General features: G+C 56.1%; 1 protein-coding gene across 11 annotated transcripts in view; it reads left to right on the forward strand.

The window, feature by feature from the left end:
• Positions 1-20,026, forward strand: part of CACNA2D2 (calcium voltage-gated channel auxiliary subunit alpha2delta 2) — a 140,260-nt gene that overhangs the window by 89,982 nt on the left and 30,252 nt on the right. For all 11 annotated transcript variants that reach the window (XM_070776650.1, XM_070776651.1, XM_070776653.1 and 8 more), the window contains exon 4: positions 17,168-17,227. In XM_070776650.1, the coding sequence (XP_070632751.1) occupies positions 17,168-17,227 (60 nt within the window). The remainder of the gene's footprint in view (positions 1-17,167; positions 17,228-20,026) is intronic.

Genomic DNA, 20,026 nt, shown 5'->3' on the forward strand with positions numbered 1-20,026 from the left:
ATGTTTACACGCATGCACACATATACACAGGAGTTCCCATGCCCTTGTACGTATGTATTCACATACATGGGGCTTCTTAATGTTTGCACTTGTATTCACATCCTCTCATGTGGGTATACCTGTATACATGTTCAAGTGCAGATGCACACACATACTCCTTCAATTCCAAGTCCTCCACCCCCAGGACTGCAAAACTGTTGACCACAAAGTCCAGCGGAAGAGGTCTCCTCTCCCACCGGCTACTAAAGCAGAAGATCCCTCGGGCACCTTCCTCCCTGGAGGCCCAAGAGTCCCCAGTCACAGGAGTCCCATTGCCCCTGCTTTCCTGTGGGAGAGCACTAGGAGGCTTTGGGGGATAGGGGAATGATATCAGGCTTCAGAATACTGGGGAGGGAAGGTCCCTATGACCAGGACCTGACCCCGAGGATGGGTCAGCAGGCCTGGGCCATGCAGAGCAGGGGGCTGGGAATCGGATGGAGGCCTTCAATACCTTGGTGGGCTGAGGCTGGGCTGGCCCTAGGGCACAAAGACCCTCCCTGCCCCACAGAGTGCCTGGCTCTGGATTTAGAGAAAGGAAACAGACACAAGAATGGTGAGCAAGTTCTACACTTAGCCTCATTTCTCACTCCCACGCTAGTGGTGGGGACGGGGCAGGGGTCCCACCTCTTGCTGAGCTTTGATGTTGCCACCTGTGAAGTGGGCTGAAGATTGCTCATGGAGGGTCTGCCCTGACAGGCGTGGAAGGGTGGCCCTGGGGCTGGTCCAACCAGCCCAGGACTCAGAGTCTGCTCCTCTGGGCCCTGCCCTTCCATGCCCTTAATTCAGGCAACAGCCTCAGATCTAGGCACAGCCTAGCACTGCTGCTGCTGCTGCTGCTGCTAAGTCACTTCAGTCGTGTCCGACTCTGTGTGACCCCAGCACAGCTGTCTGCAAAGGATCACTAAGCTTAACACTGATGAACACAAACCCACAGCAGCACCCCCGCCCTAATGCTGTGAGGGTCACAGGCTGTGCTTGGCAGCAGTGCTGGAGGCTGACCACAAGTGGAAGAGGGCTCCTGGGGGCCCAAGGTCACCAAGTGACCTTGAGAACGTGCAACCCCCACCTTCTCCACATACACCTCCTATCTTCTCTGGCCTCAGCCTGGGCCCTGGGAAAAGGGCAGGAACTCTGCAGCCACCCAGGGTAATGAGTGCAAGGTCATGCAGTGAAGCTGAAGATGAGCTCAGGCCCACCCAAGCCTCCTCCTGCCCCCGAAATCTCTCACCCAGCCCCAAAGTGTTCCCTTGTCCCATTCTGTCTGATCCACAGCAATCCAAAGGCTCCTTTCCTCCTCAGAGGGTCTTCAGGGTCTCAGAGGGGGCTCAGGATGTTTCATGAGTGAATTGATGAGTGGGGGAGGGAGGTTTAGTTACGCAGTCCCAAGGACACCCCCCATCCTGCCCTCAAAGAGCTGTGAGTGCAAACTGAGTAACCCCCTGCCTTGAGTCTCAGTTTCCTCATCTGGAAAATGGGTTTGGAATGGGACCAGCTTTGTAGGGGCTGCTCTAGAGATTCATGAACAGTGCGGTGAGTGCTCAGTGGCTGTGACAACAGGTCCAAGTGCACTTCCAGGTGCAGGAATTCCCTGACAACCCTAAATATTTCAGGAACACTCAAAGCCCCACCTGACCACACGGCCGAGGCTTCTCCTCCCTGGAAAAGTCCTGACCCTTTCCTGTAGTTTGCTGTGGCCCCGCTCCAGGAGCTACTTCCTTCTTCAGCAGCCCCAGGTCAACACGTCCTCACTCCCAGGGACATCTGACTCTCTCACTGTTGTGATGTTGTTTAGTCGCTAAGTTGTGTCTGACTCTTTGTGACCCCACAGACTGTAGCCCACCAGGCTTCTCTGTCCATGAGATTTCCTAGGCAAGAATACTGAAATGTGTTGCCATTTCCTTCTCCAGGGGATCTTCCCGACCTAGAGATCGAACCCGCATCTCCTGCATTGATAGATGGGTTCTTTACCACTGAGCCACCATGGCTGGCCCTTCCTGATAAGCGCAAGTGCCTCCAGGCTGCATGTGGTCAGCACCTCAGCGTTCACCTGTTTTCTCACTGATGCAGTGGCGATGGATGGTGCCATTTTCCCATTTCACAGGGAGGAAAACTGAGGCCGGGAGAGATGATTTCACCCAGTTAGGATAGATCTGAGTCCACTGTGGGTCCATCACTAGAGGGATCTCACCCGCACAAAGACCAGCCTGAAGGCCAGAGGAGATCAGTGGCCGAGGTGGCCTTAGGCAACTGAGATTCAGGGGTTCCTGTCCTGGGAGGTGGCATGATAGAGAACAGACCCCCTGACCCTTGTCCCAGAGGAGAGGGGCTGCAGCCTGAACTGGAGAGAGAGGAGGTGGGGAGAGATGCCCCAAATAGGCCGGCACGTGCTGCCTGGCTGCCGTCCCACCCTCCCCAGCTGGTGCCATGGCTCTATGGCCGTTGCTAGGCATCTGTAAGGCCCAGGTGGGCCCTACCTGTCGTGGAGCAGCCGCGCAGTGTGGGGTAGGCACGGGGCCCGGGCAGGAGCAAGGCCGCCTCCGCCTGCCCGCCCTCCTCTCACTTGGCAGCAGCAAGCAGAACCCATTAGCGCCTGGCAGCCCGTGTCCCATGGTTCTGACAAACGCCTTAAATGTTGTCGCCAAGGCTCCAGCTGTCCCTCCGGCCGCCTTTACTCCTCGTAATAACCAAGTGTCGAGGCTGATTGGAGCAGCGGGATGCAGCCTGTATTCAGAGCAGCTTTTACCCTGGACGTCTCCACCTGGCAGCCAGGCTGCGCCCACCCCCCCCTCCGCCTCCACGCTTTTGTCCGCCTGTCGCCTCTGCCCAGGCCCCCAGCATCACCCCCGGGCCAACCAGTGCCCTGCCTCATGTTCCAGGTGGGGCCTGTGCTGCTGCCCACCAGAGCTGGTGGGCAGTGTTGGACTGGAGTCTCAAGCATCCACATCCAGCAGAATGGTGACCCCAGTGGAAAGAAAGACACGGCTCCCCTTCCCAGCCTTCCGGGTGACCTCTGCTGGGGAACCCCTGCTTTCTCTTGGTTCAGCTTCATCTCTCAGCTTTGGTGTCCTTGTCAGTGGAATGGGAATGATGACTGGGCTTCATGGGGCTTAAAGGGAGCATATGTGTGAAGCAAGGTGTGAATCACAATGTCCTGTGGAAGAGATTCGGCCACACTGAGACCACAAACACCCTAGGACAGAAGGAGGCTTGGGAGGAGCAACCACCTGCATCAGCCGTCCTGGCCCCTCCTCTCCCCAGGACTGTGTGAGGCTGAGGCTCCTGTTTGGAATCCCCCTCCTTTCTCTCTTTCCTTCATATTTGGCCTGCTCTTGCATCTTCCAGGAAGCCCTCCCAGTTTGGTCTAACCACACTACCCTCCCTCAGGTTTTTGTTTTGGCTGTGCCGTGCGGCAGGTGAGATCTTAGTTCCCCAACCAGAGATCGAACCCGTGCCCCCTGCGTTGGGAGCACAGAGTCTTAACCCCTGGGTCACTAAGGAAGCCCCTCCCATAGGTTTTATGTGACCTTTTGAGCGGGTCCTAGATCCTCAACGTTGTCTTATTGTCTGCCTTCATCCTCCCATGGCCTTGTGAGGTCAGGACTATTCAGAGCTTCATTTTAGAGTCAAAGTAACTAAGGTTGAATAGATTAAGTGACAGTGGACATGAACTTGGACAAACTCTGGGAGATAGTGAGAGAGGCCTGATGTGCTGCAGTCCGTGAGGTCTGCAAAGAATCGGACACAACTGAGCAACTGAACGACAACAACTAAGGTTCAGTGAGGGACAAGCATCAGTCCCCCACGGCAGACATGATGCCCCTGGCTCTGCCCGCCATGGGGCACTGTGGTCTCTGATCAGGGGAGTAAAGTCAGCCTCACCCTCCCAGGGGCTTTACCCACCCCAGCCCCTGGCCATGAGGGCTTCCTTCCTGAGACACCCAGTTACAAGCACCAGTGGCCAGGACAGATTTGGTTGGTTGATTTATGATGTCTGACCACTGAATCACTTGTTTACAGGTTCCTTAGTCTTCCATTGATGCTGGAGGGTGATGGCAGAGAAAGGTAAAGAGTAGTCCCTGTGCATTCATGAGACCTCCTCAGGGATGCAGAGGGGATGGGCCAGGTGGTGGTGAGGGCAGGGATGCAGGTGGTGATCCCAAGGAGACGTGAGATGCAGGCGGTGGAGCGATGGCCACAGTGAAGGCGGTGGGGGTGATGTTGATGGTGGAGTTGACGGTACACTGATGATGGTAGTAGTGACCGTAGCGGTGTTGGTGGCTGTGACGATGGGAATGAAGGTAGCAGTGGTGTAGCTCCTGGTGATGGGGGTGACCACTGGGGGTGACTGATGGCGATGGGAATAACTGGCGATGACGGTGGGAATGGTGCCGGGGTGGTAAGGACGATGCTGGCAGTAGTGATGGGCTCATAGTGGTGGTGGTGATGGAACAGTGTTGGCAGTGGAGATGGGGAATGTTGGCCAGGAGTCATGGGAATGTTGATGGTGGTTAAGTAGGGATCAGTGGTGATGATGGAGGTAATGGCGCTGATAGTGATGAGAGAAGCCCTCTGGTGGTGGCAGAGGTGATGGTGGTGGCGGCAATGGGATTGTGGGGCTAGCAAGGCTTCCTCCGGAGTGTCCCTCATGACAGAGTCCACCAGGCAGCCCTGCCCACATGTGGGCCATGCCCACATGTGGGCCATGCCCAAGCTGGCAGCAGGACTCAGTGGGGCTTGCTTGATTCTCTTTTTCTCTTAACCTCCAATGAGCATAGCCTTCTGGGTAATGAGATGCAAATTGACAGAAAAGACAATGAGCCAGCCTGCGGCCGGTAGGGCAGCTTTTAGAGTCAGACTGATTGCCTCTGTGCCAATTTGCATGGCATTAGCTGTACACGTCTCCGCCAACAGGCTCGTGCACTTCATCAGAGGTCACCTGGATGGCTGCATTCAACAAGGGGTGGTGACCTGTGATCCGGACAAGGGACAGGGCAAGGACACTCTGACCCTGACCTGACCAGAGCTCCAGGGTGTGATGCCGAGAAATCTGGACCTGTGGGAAAGTCTAGTGTGTGAGGGGACTTCATGGTCAGCCAGGGATGACCATGGGTCTGATTTGGCCAGCACCATGGTTCCATCTGGGCATGTCCAAGAGGACAAACAGGCCTCAATCAAAAGGAAGGCCTCAGTGCAAGTCCAGGCTCTGCCCCTAACTGGCACCATTGCCTGGTCAGTCCCTCCAGGCAGTGATTCCCCCACTGTGCAGTAGGGGCCCCAGCCTCAGTGTCTCTACACTGAAAGTAATGATCATCAAGCCCAGCCCTGTCTACGGTGTCCTTAGCCACAGTTCTCCACGTCAAGGTCATGTGTTGCAGCCCTCTGAGAGGACCCATCCTTGTCACTATTACTGTCACTTAAGGACTGTGCCTGGGATAATTCCTAGAGTGGGACCCAGGGGGGCCTAAGCATGGCAAGGACCCAAGTGGATGCTCAAACCCAGTCCTACAGGCCGCCTGCCCATCCCTCCTACTCTGTCCAAGGTGCTGAAAGTCCTGGCCCAACTGCCCTGGGTCCTCGCTGCAAGGTGAGCCAGGGGCCCCTTCCCTGCCACCCTTGCTCTCTGAGCCCTGCAACCTCTCTGACTCAGTGCAACTCAAGACATCACCGCATGCCCTCCCCCAGGACAGACCACAGTGGAACCAGGGGCTCTTTCCTTCTGACCCCCACCTCCAGCCTCGCCAGCACCCCCTCAGGCACATCCCATGCCCCTCTGGCCCTGCCTCCCTCCTCACCGTCCCACTGCCTCTCCCCCCTGAGGTTAGGCCTAATCAGAGCTAATCAGAAAATTATGAGCTGCCTGATTACTGATTAGATTCCTAATGTTAATAGAGTCGAGAAGGGCCTGCTTAGGCTGTGTTTTAGGAAAAAGTGTAAAAATAACATCAAGGAAAGGGAGCATAGTGGCTGGGCGAGGGCTTGGGCTCTGCCGTCCTCACAGGCAGGGGCTCCAGCTCTGCTGTTCTAATTGGTGGGGGGCGCTCAGGCTCAACTTTCAAGTGGAAATACATTTTATAGCAGGAGGCCTCCTAGCACCCCGAAATTCTGCCAGCAGAGTTGCTACCCCAGGCAGCTCTTCCTGCAAAGGGCTCTCAAGCTCTGCTCAGGACAGTGAGACAGTTGCAGTGGGAATATAGGAAGGCCCTACTGCTGGCTCACCACATGTGAGCAGGGCTGTGTCTATACTGCTCACGGACCTACTCATTCCCACACAGTCCAGGCACACAGAAGATGCTTAATAAACTTTTGTTGACAGGGAAGAGGAAAGGTCACAGCAATGCCTTCTCTCTGGAGCCACCACCCTCCTGTGGTGGGGCATAGAGGCATCTGAGAAGGCTTCCTGGGGGAGGGTGTTGGAGCATGTCAGGAAAATGTACTCATCTGGGGTGGGGGCGAGCAGGGGGTGCCGAACTCCCCAGCGGCCCATGTCCACCTCCCCCAGCCTCTCACTCCAGCAGGGCCCCCATGGCTTTTGCTTTGAAACCATCTCATCACTGACTTGACAGCAGCGGAGTGGGATTAATGGATGCCATTTTTATGAAGTCCAGAGGGAGGTCAGGGTCCCGGAGACCATTTCAGACACCCAAGGCAACCCCTTGGCCCCTCTACGTGGGTGCCCCAGTGAGGCTCATACTTAGACTCGGCCTCCCCCGTGCTTACCTTTACTTCCACACCACCTGGTACCCCTGGGGTCTGTCAGTGCTGCTTCTGACCTGGTCTCTGCCACCTCCATCCCAGGGAAACCCAGGACCTCCAAGACAGCAGGTCCCTAAGGGCATCTTCTGATCCACTCCCCCCGACCCCACTCCACTGGCCATGGCAGAAGCCTGTGCCCAGCTCTGGGGCCACCGCAATCCAAGAATCAATTCCCTGCCCTCAAGAGACCACGTCTTGGAGGGAGCCAGACACAACAGTGATGGAGACACCACAGGGGATTCTGGAAACCCAAGCCCGGCAGGAGACCGGGCTTCCAGGAAGAGGTAGATGGGCACTGACTCCTAACAGATGCAGAGGGGGCATGGAGGGCCGTCCAAGTTCAGGGCACAGCACAAACAAGTGTAGGGAACCTAAGCATGGCAGGAGGGCAGAGTTCAGGGTCAGCATGGTAGGAGTAACAAGTTTGACAGAGCCAGGCCACACAGAACCCTGTAAAGGATGCCACAGGAAAGGGGGGGCATGGTCGGGGCATCCAGGAAGCATTGACTGGGGGCACAGGAGCCTGAAGGTATGAGGGCCCAAGGCAGATGAGCTTATGCCAAGCAGCTTGGGTGGGAATCTGACATTGGGATGGAGCAGGGGAGGGCAGTGTTCTGGGGAGGAGAAAGAGGTCACCGTATAGGGGGCTTTGGAGGGGAGCAACTTCTAAGGGGTGACCGTAGGGAAGTGACATCCCAGCCTGGGTGGGTTGAGTAGGACCCGGAAATGGGCCCTTGGTCCCTTCCTGGGGCAGGGCTGAACTGAAGGCTAAGGTGCTGGGGGACAGTGGACAAAGGTGGTGCCGAGGAGACCGACAGTCTGTCGAAATGAACTTCGGAGGGGAAGAGGTCAAGTCAAGGTCAGAAGGCCCAGGAGAGAAACGAGGTTGAGAGGAGCAGTCAGAAGGTCCTGGGGTGAAGCTGAGGGAAGAGGCAACCCACTACCTGGGACTGTGTCCCTAATTTCCAGGGTGAGTCCACATCCTGCCTTCTGTCCATGCCTTGTTCGCACCTCCTCTACCCTGGGAGGGCCGGGTGGGCTTCTGGTCCCTTTTATGGCCCTGAGAAACTGAGGTCCAGAGAGAAAAGTTCCGTGCTTCTCAAAGTACATGCTGGGTCAGTCACCAAGCCCTAGGAGCTCGGGCCTCCTGAGAGGCCAGGGCATTGTCCCACACAGGGACACACACACCCATGCCCACACGTGTGTGTCTGTAGTACATGACCTGATGGGGGAAACTTAGACAAATGGCGTGTGGTCCTGCTCGTCTCTTCCTCCTGCCCTGGGCCTGATAACCTTCATGAGATGTGATGTGTTTTTTTAAAAGGATGAAAGAAACTTTAGTAAATTACACCAGGTCTTCTTTCAGAGGGAGGAAGGCTGACAAAGCTGGCAAATTTATGAGAAATTCCACCTGGCTCCCCAGGGGCTGGTTCACAGTGGAGACGGGCAGGTTTCATGCTGGCAGCTAAGGACATGCCAGCTAGGTTGGCGGGTTCCGACCCACATGAGCCCCCTGAGGGACTGTGCTGAGCAGGGCAGTGCCTTGGAAGGAATCTAAGCAGCCTCGGAGTCCACCTGGCCCAGCCCTCGGCTCAGGCTCCTCACCACCAAGGTGCCTCCATATGGCAGGGCTCCAGGGCCACAGCCCAAAAATGGACCTGGTGCAGTATATTGGACTTACTGGCTTAAATCTCACCAGGGAATCTCTCAAAGGTGCCCAGTGGGGGACCCAGGAGCCAGCAGCAGGGACCCGGCAGGACAGGGCCCCAAGAGCCGGGCCTGCCCTGCTGCCTTTACATGAGGCCACGTAGGGCCACTCGCATCCCCTCCCAAAGCAGCCTGATACCAGAGCTGAAATCTCCCATTTCATCTGTGGTTCCTGACAACTGCTCTGTAGATTCATCCTGGTCCCTGCGAATGTTCCGCCAGCCCCCAGAGCTCCCTTTCCTTGCCCTGTGTCCTGTTCACACATTTTCGTATTGACCATTGTTCCTCATTGAAAGCTAAAGCATTGAAGCCAGTGGAATTTCTGTCATCACCCGAGTGCCACTTCACCTCCTTTCCTTTCCAGGAACAAGCATCTTGGAGTCTATGGCTTTTCTATTCCTGATGTGAAAATGTCCACTTTGGGGATTTCCCTGGCGGTCCATTGGTTAAGACTACGTGCTCCCAAAAGCAGGGGCAACGGGTTCGACCCCTGGTCGGGAAATTAAGATCTCACATGCCATAGGGCACAGCCTAAAAAAATAAAATACATTTTTTAAAAATTTATTTTATTTTTAAAATTAAAACAAAATTTTTTAATTAAAAAAGTCCATTTTGGGGTTCATACCAGTAATAGGACAGAGTGGGTTTTTTAAATGTCAAAATGTAAGCTAGCAACCATCCTTGAGGGCTCAGAATTATCCTGTCTGGTCTGAAATTCAAGCCTCTGGACACCAGGCTCCCCAGCCTCATCTCTGTCTTCATCGGAAGCCACCCCTCCCTTCTTCATATTTTTCCTGGAAAATTGAAATACAGGCTGCACCTTGTGGGTGGGGACCGAGGGGGCACAGGCTTCGATAACCAAGACTGAGGTGCCCACCGGGAGTGCACAAGTGCAGTCCTGGGGCTGGAGAGACGAGTGCCCCTTCCAGAGGGGAACCACGGCTCGAATGAGCTTTTCCCTATTACATGTATTCTGACCTTTTAAAAAAAAAAGAAATTCCATTTTACTACTTTTTTTTATCAACTCATGGAGAATTCGTGTGGCTGGTAAGGGAAAAGGTCAGGGAGCCTGTCGCTGCCAACAACAGTGTGGGCGTCACGTGGCAGCTCCCCCTCCGCCAGGTGCCCTTTGCAGCTCGGAGTGTTTGTTGTTTTCCCTGCAGTTTTAGTTGCTGGATTTTTGGCCTGGGTTTGGGGTGTTTGTGTTTCATCTGTTCCAGTGGTGGTTTCATCTTATTTATTTATTTTTGGTTGCGCTGGGTCGTCGTCGTTGTGCGAGGACTTTTCTCTAGCTGCAGTGAGTGGGGGCAGCCCTTCACTGTGGCGTGTGGGCTTCTCACTGGCATGGCTTCTCTTGTTGTGGGCACAGACCGCAGGGCATTTGGACTTCAGTAGTTGTGGCACACAGGCTTAGTTGCTCCACGGCATGTGGAAAATCTTCCTGGACCAGGGATCGAACCCGTGTCTCATACATTGGCAGGCGGATTCTTAACCACTCCATCACCAAGGAAATCCTATTGTTTCATATTTAAGCTGAAAGCATGGTTAATAAAGAAAGTATGGGTCAGATGTATCGTGAGACAGGTGCCAGATGTGCCTGGAGTGGATGGATTCAGGAAAGGTTGGAAGAAGGGGCCGTGGAGAGGGCAGGAGGGCAGGGATGAGTGCCATGCTGCCCAGAAGGTGCCATTGGATGGGAAGGCAAAGCCACCCCTACCTGCCATGTTTAAGTCGGGGGTCCTGTCAGCCTGCTCTGTGCACACTGGTGCACTTCTCTTTACCCCCTAAGAATCCAGGAAAATGGGCATCAGGACAAGAGGTCGTGGTGAGTGAGGTCGTGCCCATAAAGCTCTGAGCAGTCATAGTCGTCGGGACACCCACCACTCACGTCACAGGCACTGTCCGCCCACACATGCACCTTCCCCAGGCCACAAGTTGTGTGAGAACAGGGCCAAGTAAGGATTCTCCTGGCCCCTGACTGTCTGTGGATGTACCTGCTTAAAAAAGGTGGTGGACAAACAGGCAGACACCCACTTAGGCTGAGGTGGCAGGAAGAAGGGACCCACAGCACCAGGATTTCTCAATCACCTATGCATCTTCCCCTATTGTCAGCCCTGGGGCTCCAGCGCCCTTCTTGCTAAGCTGTATCTTGCTTCATTATTATGCAGATATTTTAATTATGCAGATATGTTTTTAGACAGTTTTACATATGTATATTATTTACTCATTAGACCATAACAGCTCTGGAAATTGGAAATCTGTATTTAGTATCTATCAGTACACAATACAGAGCTAATATGGGGCCTGCAGGTGGGGAGGGAAGCAGGGTGGCAGGAGCAGCAGTCCTGTGCTGGGCAGGGGCTTCAGGGTACCCTGGTACTTACCCTGTGACACCAGCGTTGGAGTGGGGTGGGCTCGGAGCCGCATCTGAGAGTCCAGTTACTGATACCCTCTCCGGGGGACAGGGCCAAGGAACCGCTCTGGGAAACAGGTCCAGAGACCTGTGGCCAACCAGCCAGGCCCCACCTGGCCAGACCTGATCCTTCCCTGGGAGGTTCAGCGTCCTACACTGAACATCACACCTACATCAGAATTACTGATGCCCCCTCCACCACTTCTTCACCAGGGGCCCGGGGCAGTGGCAACTCATGCTCAATCCCCTTGCAGAAGAGGGAACAAAAGAATCCACCTTCAGGTGTCTTCCAGGGGTGGGCTGGGGAGGGTGAGGAAGGGGTACACCTGTTGTTGGATGAACTGTGCCATCAGTCCAGCGTAGCTCCAGGGACAGTGTCTGTGTCTGTCTGTCATCATCACCTTCTTTGCCCCGCTCTGGTGGTGTTCTCAGGGCACCTACTTGGTGCTGGGACTTTACTCTGAGCTGGCTGCCCCTGACCTCCACCTCAGAGCCCCCATCACAGCTTCTGCCAGGCTCAGCCCCCATTGGCACAACTCTAAATATCCTGTGCCCCACAGGTTCAGAACCTTTTATCCTAAGCCTCTCATATCGTCTTGGAAGAGAGAGTAGCTGTAACTAATTAAGACCAAAAAACTCCTACAGTCTGTCCCTCTGGGCTGCACAAAACAAATCCTGCTTGGTGGGCAGTTGCTCCCCAGACCCTTTCAGGCTAGGCCAGCACGGGACAGGGTAGGGCTGGGGGACGGGTTTTCCAGGTGAGAGGAGTGGGAAGGAGGCCAAGAAGAAGTGGGGTCCCCAACCTGGGGGGAGGGAGCGGGACCTCAAAAAGGATGGAGCAGCCTGAGGGCTCCAACCCCACCCCCCGCCAGGCCCAAGCCCCACCCCTCCCAGTACACAGTGGAATCTTACCCTCCAGATGTTGGCCTCTGAGGAGCACCCGCTGTGGCCCCCAGGTCCCTTATCTCAGGTCACAGTCTGTCTCAGCTCCACAGCAATTGAGAGACTTTGAACTTAGTGAAATTCAAAGGTGTCTGTGCAGGGGGCTGCTCCCCTAGGGGAGCTTTGTCCACAGCTCAGTTCTCCTCTTTCTTGCCTTTTCCTGTAAGAACAGTTTCCGGAGCTGAAGGAAATTGATTGTTAAGTGAAACCCTCTGATAATTGCCTCTGAAATGCCCGCTGTTACCGTGATTGACTTGGCCGTGAACAGCCCTGCTCAGCAGTCCTACCACGGTTCCCTCCAGTGCCCTGGCCACGATGGAGACATCGCAGGCCAGGCAAGCCACCATAAGCAACTTCATAGCAGCGTCATCCTCACAGGCGGCCCTCACCCTCCGGGATGTGATGAAGAAGAGTCTCAGAGAGGTTAAACCACATGCCTAGGGTCACATAGCTGACCGGGCAAGTCCAAACTCCAGCCTTCACCCAGGTCCACAGACATTCCTACTTTGATTTATCAGATGGTCATTGTGTACCTCCTTTGCAACCCACTCCAGTGTTCTTGCCTGGAGAATTCCATGGACAGAGGAGCCTGGCAGACTACAGTGCATGGGGTCACAAAGAATTGGACACAACTGAGTGACTAACACTTTCAGCGCTCATTGTGTACCTACTACATGCTAGGGGTCAGGCTTCTGTGAACTTGCCAGCTGTCAGATATAGCCACCACCAAGCTCAGAGCTCAAGAGGAAGAGCAGAGGGTTTTCTGAGTTCCGTGATGGGGAGAGATGGCAGCTTGGCAGGGATCAGGGAGTGGTTAGGAGGAGAATGGAGTCTGAGCTGATGCCTCAAATGTGAGGAAAGGAAACAGGCTGGAGGAATCTGGGCGGGAGTGCAGAGGAAGGAGCAGGAGGTGCAGGGGCCTGGTACCGGAAGCACCAGACACCGCAGGTTGCTCTGAGAGCAGAGCCCAGAACCCAAGCAGGGAGCCAGTCCCAGGGAGCAGGCATTCAGGGTCAGGGGTGGGAATGGAGCACATCTCCCCCGGACAGGCAGGAGCCCTGAGACAGACAGAACGGTGTTCCACCGCTGCCCGTGCCCTGCCGGGAGTCTCTGTAGATTCTCCTTTACTTCTGGACCTCAGTGTCCTTCCCCATCCTGCCTCCCCCAGGCCATCAGGGGGACCAGGGGAAGGTGGGAGGGAAGTGCAAGGAGGATGAACCTCAGGGCAAGGTGAAGACAGAGCTGTGAGCTGTCTCCCGGCAAGTCCTGAGCAAGCCTGAGTGCTGTGGGCTCTCTGGAGACGGGTGCCCAGCAGAGGGGAGGGGAGCCCGTGGACTGGCCAAGGGCGAAAGGAGGCTTGCAAAAGAGGTGAGGAGGTGACAGTCCGATAAGTCTGACTAAGGTGGTGTGGCGCACATCCCAAACAGAAAGAGGGGATAACAGGGAGGCCCGGAGGTGGCGAGGGAGCACATGCTTAGAGCCAGCGAGGGAGACACCAGCATACTTGGCATTATGGGCAGCTTCCAGGGGTTGGGGCAAGGGAGCTGCCAAGAACCTAGCTGCCCTCTAGTGGGTAAGGTTACTACCTCTAACGTATAGGCAGGAAATTGAGGGCTGGGGGAAGAAGTCAGGATTTGAACCCAAGGCTCCAGGGTCCCATCCCGGGGCCCCTTGTGCGAACTCCTGTCCTCTCCCCTCTCACCCTGAGACACAAGGGACCCCGAGCCTCCACAGCCTGCCCCGTCCACCGCCATCCAACTGCCTCAGCCCTTCCTCCCGCACCACCAGGCCAGTGTATTTAGCAGTTTCCGCACGTCTAGTGCCTGGGGATGGACTGATTGATCTGTAACACTGAAAAAATAATAATGGCTTGATCGTTACTGAGGATTAAAAGTAATCCTTTCACTGTGGCTATTGCAACTCCGTTATTCACGAGTCAGCGGGCTGACCTGGGCCTTTGAGCCCATGGGATTCCATAAGTTCAAGGAGGCTGGGGGCTGGGGCTCCCCCCGCCAGTCTCCCTCACCCTGGCTGCTAGCCCAGAGAGCCCGAGGGGCCATCGGTCCCCATATTCCTGAGGCCCATGACTCCCAGGGTCAGACCTAAGCCCTCAGCGGGTGAAGGAGCAGGCATCCTCCACCCAGCGGGGGCAGTAGGGGCCAAAGAAAAAGTTCCTCAAGGGCTTGGCCCAGTTTGGAGATTTCAACTAGTGTCACTTTGGTCTTTGCAACCCCATCAACCTTGTGGCTTTTCCGTGGGAAGGGCCCTGATCTGGTTGTTCCCACGTGTGTTCTAGTCTCATCCTCCATGAAATGGCAATGGCTCCAGGCCCATTCTGAGAAGGGTCTGGCGTCCCTGGGAAAGTGGTAGGTCACCAGGCAAGGAAAGAGGGTGTGCAGTGACTGCCCAAGGCTCGCCCCTTGAGGTGTGGCCCCAGGGAATGCTCCTGGGGCTCAGACACTCCCATCCAGGCCCGGTGGCAGGTATGCAGGGTCAGTGCTCAGTTAACAGGAGTGACAATGTTGTTAACCCCGTGTGTCACACAGTATGTCCTCTGTGGAAGGGCGCTGCCAGCTGTGAATCAGGGACTATCAGGGCCTTGGCGTTGGGTGGGGGTGCTTGTGGTTTAGGCTGAGAGGATGCCCCCAAATGGAAAGGGAGGAGCAGAGGCTGAGTGCAGGGGAGCTCCTGGGGTCTCAAAAAAGCTTTGCCTTTTCTGTGCAGAGCCACGGGTAACTGCCAAAGGTTTAAGGGTTTGTGGAGAAGCAGGACTGTGATGCACCCCCAGACCCACATTTCAAAAGCTCCAGGTGTCATGTGGAGAAAGATAGTGAAGGGCAAGAGAGGACACAAGAGTCTGGGCTGGGGATGATCAGTAAGGTGGTTAGAGTAACAGTTAAACTTTTTTTTTTTTTTTTTTATGGCCGTGCTTGGTCTTTGTTACGGCACACGGGCTTAGTTCCCTCGCAATATGTGTGATCTTAATTTCCTGACCAGGGATCAAACCCACGTCCCCTGCTTTGAAGTTGGATTCTTAAACCACTGGACCACCAAGGAAGTCCCAAGAGTTGCATTAAGAGTGAGATGTAGGGGGTAATAGTCACAAGGAGGTTGGGCTCATTCCAAGAAGGGGTGTTATATGCTCCAGTGGGCCTGAGGATTACCCCCAGAAAGGTACCTAGGCATTCAGAAGGGGCCAGGACTGGAGGCAGGATCCAGGAGCCATCTGGGAGAAGAGAGGCCTATGGTTCCTGAACCTGGATTAAGGTGGGGTGGGGCCCAGCCAAGCAAGTATGGCAGTAACAGGTGGGCAGAGGACAGAAGCTACAAAAAAGACAGGTGGGGTGGCAGGAGGCTGTTGCGATGTGAACTGAAGACGTTTGACTCTGAAAGGGACTTCCCACCCTGCCCCATGTCCCCCAGCCTCACAGCCTTCCCAGTATTCAGTGCTCTTGGCCAGAGGAGGAGGGAGAGTCAGGCCCAGTGGGAGCAGGGGATAGCTTTGGGCAGCCTTTCTAACAGCCAGAGGTGACATCCTGCCCAGAGGGTGGAGGCTGCAGCTCTGTAAGGATCCCACCAGGCTCCACCACGCTGGAGGGGAGGAAAAGCTGGTCTTTCATTTCCCCTGGTGTGCAGCTGCCAGGCTTTATTTTAGAATCTCCCCTCTGGGGCCCACAAGCCATCAGGCCTGGACTAAGGGATGGGAGTGTTTGTCTTGAATACCAAGGGGCCAGGGGGCAGGACCCTACTGCATCACTCATGGGGTCAAGTGGAGAGGACACTGGGGATCAGAGCCTCTCCCCAACCATGAGCCGCTCTGTTCCTCCCCGGGCGTGGTGGACCCTGTAGAGCGTGCCCTCGGACCTTGGTCATGGGCTGCACAAGGCAAACTCAACGGTGAAGGCCCAGCCCAACCCAGGGTCGCTCCGTGACCTCAGGCAGACTGCTCACCATCTCTGTGCCTGGGCGTCCTCAACCGGGGACACATCAAGCATGCTGTGGATGGTGACAGGTACACCTGATGTGTTGCTGGCTTGGGGGTGGTGGTGGTCAAGCCTGGATGCAGCAGGTGACCAGTTCAGGGTGAGTCATCATTACCATTAATAAAACTTCACTCAGTTCCGTGGGAGGCCCTAAAGGGCCAGGCTCAGTTCTGTCCTCAGAAGCCTCAGTTCAGTCGCTCAGTCATGTCCGACTCTTTGTGACCCCATGGACTGCAGCACGCCAAGCCTTCCTGTCCATCACCAACTCCTGGAGTTTACTCAAACTCATGTCCTTTGAGTTGGTGATGCCATCCAACCATCTCGTCCTCTGTTGTCCCCTTCTCCTCCTGCCTTCAATCTTTCCCAGCATCAGGACTTCGTAAAGGGGCAGGATCCACGGAATCCACAAAATAAGAATCTCTGGGCAGTGAGGATTCAGGCCCAGAGGGTAGCCAAAGGGTTTCTGTGCCTCCTCCAGGAAGCCCTCCCTGATGTCCTAAGTTCCCACAGCTCTGAGCTTCCCCGAAGCACCTCAGCTACTCCTGCCCTCTTTGTTCTGCCTGGTGATGTGTCTGTTTCCCCTTCTGGACTGTGGAAGGCAGGGCTGGCTCTGCCATGTCTCTGCACATCAGCACTGTCTGGCGCCAGGCGTACTGGGTAGCAAAGTGCAGGATACACAGACAGCTGTGCTCAGAGGCACAGGGGCCTCAGTAGAGGAGGCCACAGCAATCAGCGCTGAATGATGCGCCAGGCTTGTGTGGACAGAAGGCTTGGAGATCGCTGCTGGGAGGGGGCTTGGGAAGCCAGGACAAGGACAATGGTGGTGGGTCTAGGTGGGCAGGGGTGGGCCGTGGGCACCTCCTACTGGGTCCCGAGCAACCAGGAGCAAAGGTGCATCAGCAAGGCACTCTGTCTCTCGTGGCGTTTCATCCTGGACTGGGAGGGCCTTCCTCTTGGCGCTGGGGTGATGCTGGTTTGTAGCGAGTCGAGAGTGTCAGTGAGTTTGGCTGCAGGGCCTAGGTCCTCAATCATCTTGGGGATCCCCCTGCCATCCTGTGGGCTGGAAATGTGACTGAGCTGAAGTCCGGGGAGTCCCGTGGAGATGCCACTCGGGTCACTCTGTACAGGCTTCACCTTTCCTGTGGGTGGGGGAAGGGCCCACAAGGCAAGCTGGAGAATGTGTGGTGCTAAGGAATCCCTGAGGGGTCTGGCAGGATGTCCAGGGAACCCCTGAGCCACCCTGGCCCCAGGGACTGCTGGGGACGGAGAAGCCTCTAGGCTGGAAACAGACCTCCCTCAGTCTCTGACCGTCCTGTGCTCTGTCCCTCAGAGATTGGCTGATGCTGCAGAGACCTTCCAGAAAGCTCACCGCTGGCAGGACAACATCAAGGTAAGAACTGCAGTGGTCTCCGCAGGCCCTGGGACCTGTCCACCCCCAGCAAGGGTGGATGTGAGTGCAGGGGAAGAGGGAGGGGAGGCTGCACTCACCCACTGGCGGGGCACCAAGGGGTCCATGGTGTGGAGCCAGGAACCCTTGCCCAGCATTCAGCAAGCATTTGAGGTTCACGAATACACTGTCGTGGGAGAGCTGCTGAGGGAGAAGGACCCTATCCCCTTCCCAGACTTCCCTTCCAGAAGGCCCCCAGGCTGGGATCGGGGACCAGGCTGTCATAGCCAGGAAATCCTCTCCTTTCACCAGCAGAGCCCAGAGTAAGTGGAGGCAGGAGATGCTGGGAGCAGGACTCTGCTTGAGGACAGAGTGTCCGGAATGTGGGGAAGGGGAGGGTTCCTCCCCTTCAGGGTTCCTCCCAGATTCAGGAAAACCCCCCATGCCAAGGCTGACCGAGCTTCTGGGGACCAGAGAAGTTGGCAGGGCTCGCTGTGTCCTCCACAGCCACTCGGGACTGTGGCCACGCTTCCCAGTGGTCTCTGTGCTCAATGCAGGGAGAGGCACTGAGAGCTGGCCCCTGGAACCCAGGGGCCGATAGGGGGTGGGAGAGGCCCTGACTCACTCCAGCTCTGAGCCCGGTGCCTCTAGGAGGTGGGAGGGACTGTTATTCCTGCTTCACTGACGAGGACCCTGAGGCGCAGAGTGGCTGACCTACCTGAGGTTACCTGTTGGAGGCAGAGTCACAGCCAGCCTGTCAGATGCCAGGGGGGCTCATGTCTGTGATGTAGACCCTGTAAACCGGTTCCTTCTCCCAGTCCCCATCCCCCAGGTCACCCTGAACCCCCACCATAGCACTCCTCCTTTGCTCCCTGGTGGATACTGGGTGCTACCCTCAAGGAGCTCACATGGGGTTGGAGGTAACTAACAGATGATTGTCTATAGTGAACACGTAAATCAACTAGTGATTTTCTAGACCCCTCCTCCCTCCCTGGGAGCTGGGGGCTGGCCTTTTCCTTGCTTCCCATTCCAGCACTACAAACCCAACCCTGGGCCACCATGCCTCCTTAGCCTCTTAATCAGAAATACATACAACAGCAGTCACTTTGCACTCCCTGGGCACTTGTACCTGCCCCCACCTGCAAATAACAGCACCCTGGCGACTCCCAACAAGGCCCAGCCTGAGCCTGCACCCAAAGCCCCAGGATCTGGCTGTCCCTGCCTCTCTCATCAACCTGCCTCCTCTCTTCCCTCCTCCTGTGCTCCAGCTACACCCAACACCTAACTCCAGCCCCGTTCCTGATCTCTCTACCCACTCCGTTCCTCCCGGAAGCCCAGCTTGTCTTGTGTCTTCCCAGTGAGGCTGTTCTGGCTACCAGCACATCAGCCCCTCCACCTGCTGGGCCTCCAGAACCCTTGGCTCCTGCTCTGTCCACTCCTTTGTTTATGACGTATCTACTCCCTCCCCTCCCGGCCCAGGACAGGCTTGAAGAGCAGGCACAGAGCAGGGTGAAGGAATTGGGGAATCAGGGACTGGAAGCCCTCAGCCTGGCTTTCTCTCCCTCCTAGTCCAGGCCCAGAACCAGAAGAGGAGAGGGCTGCCTCAGCCCCAAACCCGTCTTCTCTTCCTGACTCTGCAGAAAACTCAAGGGTCATCTTAGTGGACCTCTGACCCCTGACTCCTCATTTTCAGTCAATCCAAGACAGGAACAGCTTATCCCAGGCCAAAGAGGGCACCCCAGGGGCCTACTGGGAAGCAGAGCCCAGGTCTCAGGGGTGTCCAGGTTCTGAGACAGGTGCTTTTGAGGACCCATTTCCCGCACACTGGGCACAGTTACCCAGCAAGAGCTCGCCCTTCTCTGAGCTTTAGTTTCCCCACTTGACAAAGGCCCGGCTAGAACTAGGGGCTGTCAGCCCAGGTGTGATGTGTGAAAGGGTCCACATGTCAGGTCATGAGGTGCAAGTTGGTGATGGTGTGGGTGCACCTCTGCCCATCCCGGCCCATGGGCTCTGGGTGTTCCTGTCCTGAGGTGGAAGAGGGCTCTGCTGGTCCCTGTCCTGACCTGAGATGCCCCCAGCTAGGGGTGTGACCACAGGGCCAGTTGGGCCCAGCCTTGTTTGCCTGATGTTTGTCGCTCACCCCCACCAGGCCATCAGTCTCCCTGTGTGTCCCACAGGCAGGGGAGGGTGGTGCTGTAGGTGCCGCCTCCTTTCCAGCTGCACCGTCAGGGCCATTCTCCTCCCCAGAAGCAGCAAGCTGCCCAGCTTCCAGGCAGAAAGGCATCAGCCCTAATGCTGGGCCCATTAGCCACTAGGCTAGCCAGCCCTGCCTGGGCTGCCAGGCAGAACTGCCAGGGTGGGAACTGTCCATGCCATGGGGACGTGGGAACTTGAGACTGCTTAAAGGATGGATTTTTGTCCCTTGTAGGCACACCACCCACCCTTGAAACTGTGCCCTTCCCAAAACCTTCAGGAGGTGACAGCTAAGGAAGGACCCATATTCCTCCCCAGCACTCAGGAGTGCTCACAGCCTGTGCCATGGCCCCGGTGACAAACTCGGGCCCTTTACACGAGCCAGGCCTCCTCCCAGGAAGGTCCTTACCTCCTTCAGAAGGGTGGCACCTCCCACTCCAGTTAACTCTCCAGAGCTCATCTTTCTGGCCACAGCTCTAGGGTTAGCCCCCACTGCCCACAGCAACCGCCTTTGGTGCCCCCATCACAGATGGCTCCCAGTGCAGCTCCCCCAGGCCAGTGGCCCCGTGGGCTCATCTGTCTGCCCTGCTCACGGCTCCTGTTGGCCAG

This window comes from Bos indicus, chromosome 22 (genome assembly GCF_029378745.1).
Source record: "Bos indicus isolate NIAB-ARS_2022 breed Sahiwal x Tharparkar chromosome 22, NIAB-ARS_B.indTharparkar_mat_pri_1.0, whole genome shotgun sequence".
NCBI lineage: Eukaryota > Metazoa > Chordata > Mammalia > Artiodactyla > Bovidae > Bos > Bos indicus.